This window comes from Polyodon spathula, chromosome 9 (assembly GCF_017654505.1).
Source record: "Polyodon spathula isolate WHYD16114869_AA chromosome 9, ASM1765450v1, whole genome shotgun sequence".
Classification (NCBI taxonomy): domain Eukaryota; kingdom Metazoa; phylum Chordata; class Actinopteri; order Acipenseriformes; family Polyodontidae; genus Polyodon; species Polyodon spathula.
In genome coordinates this window covers 28,329,124-28,334,383 of record NC_054542.1, presented here as the reverse complement: position 1 = coordinate 28,334,383, position 5,260 = coordinate 28,329,124, and the positions used below count along the sequence as shown (strand labels likewise).

General features: G+C 39.1%; 1 protein-coding gene across 2 annotated transcripts in view; it reads right to left on the bottom strand.

Annotated features, from left to right (window-relative positions):
- Positions 1–4,700, bottom strand: part of LOC121320603 (uncharacterized protein CXorf38-like) — a 6,549-nt gene extending 1,849 nt beyond the window's left edge. Inside the window, exons 1-6 of one of the 2 annotated variants that reach the window (XM_041259070.1) lie at positions 4,296–4,700; positions 3,522–3,656; positions 2,964–3,086; positions 2,229–2,378; positions 477–647; positions 1–53 (exon numbers count right to left, since the gene is read on the bottom strand). The exon at positions 1–53 is cut by the window's left edge and continues 107 nt beyond it. In XM_041259070.1, the coding sequence (XP_041115004.1) occupies positions 1–53; positions 477–647; positions 2,229–2,378; positions 2,964–3,086; positions 3,522–3,656; positions 4,296–4,505 (842 nt within the window). In that variant the 5' untranslated portion in view covers positions 4,506–4,700. The remainder of the gene's footprint in view (positions 54–476; positions 648–2,228; positions 2,379–2,963; positions 3,087–3,521; positions 3,657–4,295) is intronic. The other variant, XM_041259071.1, reaches the window with a different exon arrangement.
- Positions 4,701–5,260: the final 560 nt, after the last annotated feature.

The following is a 5,260-nucleotide window of genomic DNA, read 5'->3' as shown; positions in this document are numbered from 1 at the left end:
AGGTCCTTGTTGCTTTTTAAAAAGTCCCTCAGTCTGTGTAAATCAGTGAGGTCCTACGAATCACATTTTAAACACATCATGAAATAAATAAAATAAAAAATAAATAACAAAAACAAAGAGCAACTTACTGAAGCAGAGGCATAATCTCATAAAATATTTTTTTTAAAACAACACATCAGCAGAAGACAAGGATACAAACCTTTGTCAATTCTAAAATGAGATACCGCTACAATGTACTAACTATGCTTTAAACTCAATTTTTTTATCCCTGATTAGTGTTATTAATATTATTACTGGCCCCTCTGGTGGTTTTTTCACTTTTTTTAAAACACTAATTCAGCATCTGCAAACATTTTAACTGTTTGGGCCTGTGTGTTATAATAGTTTTGTGTTCAATAAGTACAACACACTGAGACGTCTTTACAAAATCAGGCCCAAAAAAAGCACTTGTTTGTTGTTACTGTTGCACAGCGTACCTGCTCCGTGAAAGGGCCCTGTCCTTCTATCTGGAGACGCAGCTCCTGTAGACTCTCCCTCAGTAACTCAGACTCCACCTGGCTGATCTGTGTGGGGTCCAACATTTCATAGTCCAGCCCATCAGTACTGTCCACTCCTGGGACCTGAACAGACCAGTCCACTGACAGCATCTGCACAACAGACACAAGTTAGTGAAGACGCACGGTTAAGATGATCAACCATTAGCTGGGATCTTTTAACATAATTAAACTTATTAAGTTAATTGACAAATGTTTCAACAAAGTGTGAATGGCCCTCGTTACAGCAGAACACACAGGCATGGGAAAAGTAAAACCGGGAAAACGTTTCTTTCAGTATTTCTAAATGTAGCTCTGTTGAGTGTTTCACAGTTATGGGTGATCTATCGACATGCCAGCCACACAGGTCCCTCTTTATGAGCGGCTGTGTCTCATATTGACCAGCAGTTCCACAGTTTGTCATTGATGAGTTAACATGGGGGGGGGGGGGGGGGGGGGGGGGGCTTTTTGTTCAGTATTTTAATGGAGTGAATGGGAACCACTACAAATGAAACTCATTGCTAAAAACTCGCTGGCAGCTGTTATAACAAGTGTCAGTAATTCAAGTGAACCAGATACGAAGTAAGAGGGTTTACTATTGAAGCAATTCATTCATTTAAAAACAAACCTGCCAACAGTATCACTCTCACTGCAACATGCACAGTACAGTGGAGAAGAAGCAATACATTCAAAACAAAGACATGGACCTAACTAAAACAATAAGAACTCAGACAATGAGGCTCAGACCAGTAACTGAAGAATTTAAAGAGATGTTTTTAAAAGAGCAAGAAAAGGAAAATACAAGGAAAAAAACTCTTGCTGATAGAAATCTTGCAAAGTGAGAGAACGTCATCTGAAAAAGACTTGCGGACAAACCTATTGAATTTCATGTTGTCAGCAAAAAATTGGGGAAGACTTTGAATTTATTATCTCATTGTCACTGTCATTGTACTGTACTTTGTTTTTAAATGTTATTCACTTTTTATGCTTTAAGAATCAAAGAACATATAAAATATATATATATGAGTCAGAAAATATTATCATCAAACAATAATACACAGTAATATATACTGTGGCAAACCAAGGTAAGTTTGCCACTTTTTATGACCTTTCCATACTGTCTTCTAGTACAAAATGAAGTACACAGTTGAAATGAAACAGGATGGACCTGTATATTTATTTGCAAACACAAACAAACAAAACAAAACCTAGTTCCACTTTGGCACCCTTAGCTAAACTTTAAGACCCCTGTCTCATCACTAGTCACCAAAACCAACACTTATTCAAGTAGAATTATTAACCCACTGTTATCCCAGGTCTGCACACAGGCCACAGCCTTCACACAGGCATACACCAAACATTTAGACCTGCTTATATACCTGCCTGCTAATTACAGGCAGGTGTACTTAACTGAATTAGAGCCAGGTGATTCTGATCCTGGTTCAAATAAAACAATGAAACAATTACACTGTGGCTGTGCAGAGCAGCAACAAAGCACATTCCCCCAGTGTGCAGAGCCTCTGCCCTGTCACCATATATACAGAATCAGGTCGTGTCCTGTCTGCATCTGAAGATCTAAATCCTGAATCTAACTGTGTGAAACCAAATCAATGGAGAAACCAGGCAAGCATGTTATTAAAGTTTTGTTTCCACATTGTTACACTGTGCTCAGAGATTGCATCTGTTTAATCTTACCTCACTGATCTCTCTTCCTGCCACTGCCACTTCTGGTATGTGTTTCAGTTCTAGAACCAGGTCCTTGATCTTTCTTTCATACTGACACAGCCACTCAGAGGACACCCTCATTTCACAGGAATGCATCAGCTCATTGCGGCTTTTTATTACCTAAGGAAGGAGACAAAACAGAAGCAACTGCGAAATTAAAAAAAAAAAAAAAAAAAAAAATCCTGCTTTGAGTTCACTATCAAATGCCCAGCTTCACAGTGTGAAAAAAAGCATCAGGAAATTTGTGAGGCAAAAGTACATCCATTTTCTTTTGTTATTTATACTTGGTGTTCAGATACCTGTAACTAAAACTCATACCCTCCCTGGCAAACTCACCAGAGCTAACCAGAGCAGTCATATTCACAAAGAGCTGGAATGGAAGGGTCCACTTTGTCCACTCATGCACTAGAGGGAGCCATGGTGCTTGATAGTGCCAGCAACAGGTAGCAATTGTGTTACATGGTAGGAGTAATCGATTATATATAAACAAACTGTACACAACATGAATAATAATGTATGTTGTTTAAATCGTTTTTTCTTATGCAACAGATTTCTCTAAGATGCAGTTAAAACTGCATATGAAATCCAAAAGAGGCTACTTTTCAAAAACAGCTGCCAAATTAAACAACCCGTAGGCATCAACATTATGTATCATTGGACTACAGTGACTCTTCTGTTTTCCTTAGCGTGGTCCTTGTAATTTACCTCTCGGACTTTGTGCTGGTTGACGAAGCTGAAGTGGTCGCAGAAGTTGATGAGGTTGAGCAGCGCGGCAGCATCGCATCTCTCAGGACCCGGAACGTCTGCCTGTCCGCGAGGCATGTAGGCCTGCAGAAAAGAAAAGAGCGTGCGCTCAAACACACTGTCTCAGCTCTAGCGTAAGGGCTCACTATTGTACAACACTGCATAGCTGACAGATTCAAGTATATAGTATAAAAAATAAAAAGAAGAATGCTGAAAAATAATGGAAGTATTTAGTTATAGCGCGCCTGACTGCACGTCCTTCCTCTCTGCACTGTATCACTTCTTGTAGTAAAGGTCCATTTCCACAGTCTGGTGAAAGCACCTCGCCCTTTTGCATAGTGGTTAAGGCGCTCAATTAAAGTGTTCAGGGTCGCCAATTCTCGCCCAGCCTCCTCCTGATTACACATACACACAACCACTCAACCATCCCCTGTCTTACTATGATAGTTACATCTCTAAAAACAATGGAAAGGGGATAATTGTATGCATGTGTCTGTGTGTGGTGGATAATGCTGTTACCTTCGCCAGCTCCCAGTGCTCAGAGGGCCACAACCAGGGTTTGCAGTTACCCCAGTTAATGACTCCTCCACGGTTAGTGTGGTGTTTCAAAATCTCCTTCTTCCACTCATCACACAATGGACAGGCCGACTGCAGCTGGAGCCAGTAAGAAATGCTAGTCACAAAAACATAAAAATAAACACATACAGGACTGGCACTGTCCATATGTGGCGGTTACTAGCATTCACTGCAAGTACATGTTGTTAGGAAGCTACTAGTGGCCACTTTAAAAGCAATACAAGTAGATATTTTTCATCATGAGCTTCCTAGGCTATGAGGACCTTGGTTAAAAAAAAAAAAAAAAAAAAGTGGATTCACATGTTTGTGGCTATTCTTTTCCCAATGCAGCATTACAAATTATTAAAGTAAATTATAAGTCATGCACTGTATGTTTAATATAGTAATGGAAGCTTTTGCATTCACCATGCAGGACTCTAGCAGGTAAATATCACTTACTGTACACTGACTGTCTGTAGTAGGCAACCAATGGGTTAGTCTTGGACCACAGCATAATTATTGAGCTTTTAAATCTGAGATGCATGGTCTGCCCACTGTGTTCACGGAACTAATTCAGCAGCACAGAGAAAGTCTGCTCCTGTTTGAATAGTTCTGCTTTTGAATGAACTATGTGTAGTACACTTGAAGATGCCAGTGTCAGAATATCTAAATCAGTTATTAAAAGAATACTCGACATGTGTGTAAGTGCGCGTCCACATGTGGATTTCACGTTCTCACCTGGTTCCCTCGAGGTTTGCAGTAGTTTGGGCACCGTTGTCCTCTCCGGAGCACCGCGTTATTCCTGGACAGTTTTTGATGGAAGGATCTCATTTCGTTAGTCACAAAACCTTGCAACCCGTCTCTCAGTTTTAAAAGAAAGTAACCCGCTTTCAGCCAGTTTTTGTATCCCACATCGTTTAGTCGGAGACTTAGCTCCGCAAATATCATCTTATCGGAAGTGTACTTTAGATGCAAACGTTGGTTTAATACTAACTAGAACATAAAACCGAAAAAGACTCTGCCACAGCTTCTTGAACGTTACAGTCCCCGTGGTTATTCGAGCTGTTATGATTGCAATTTACTTTTAAAACGCGTTTTGCTGTTTTGTTTAATTTGTGACTACTGTTTTTTTTTTTTTTTTTTTTTTTTGTGCAGACACATTTCATTTCCTGTATTACTGAAAACTACGCATGCTCGGTACATTTTAAGTTTCGTTTCACAAACAGATGAAACGTCACAGTATTTGGAACTCGAAATGCGTGGTTTTGGTATATCTTTTGGACGTATACTATGTAAAGATACCGTGAAAGCGAACACAGTACAAGAAATGTTTCAGATTTTTTATTATTATTATTATTATTGTTATTTTGTATCTGCGTTATGCAACCTCCCAGAGTTCGTTCAAGCGAGCAAAACAAGCTACAAGCTTTCTGCAAGGCATTAATCGTACCGACTGTAACTACACGTTATATGTAATTGACATAATTGTTGCAAAGACCATGAAAAGGAATGGGAACAATAAAAAAAGTATATAGAATGTTAGCTTTGTTTTTTTTTTTTTTTCAATTTGGAAATGGAGGTGTTGCATTAGCTTTCAAACTCACATACAGGCAGAGCTGAAGTTATTTGATATTTATTCCGTTTTTGTAAAATCCATATAAAATACCTTACGTAATTAATGCACAAAAAGACAACCAACATTA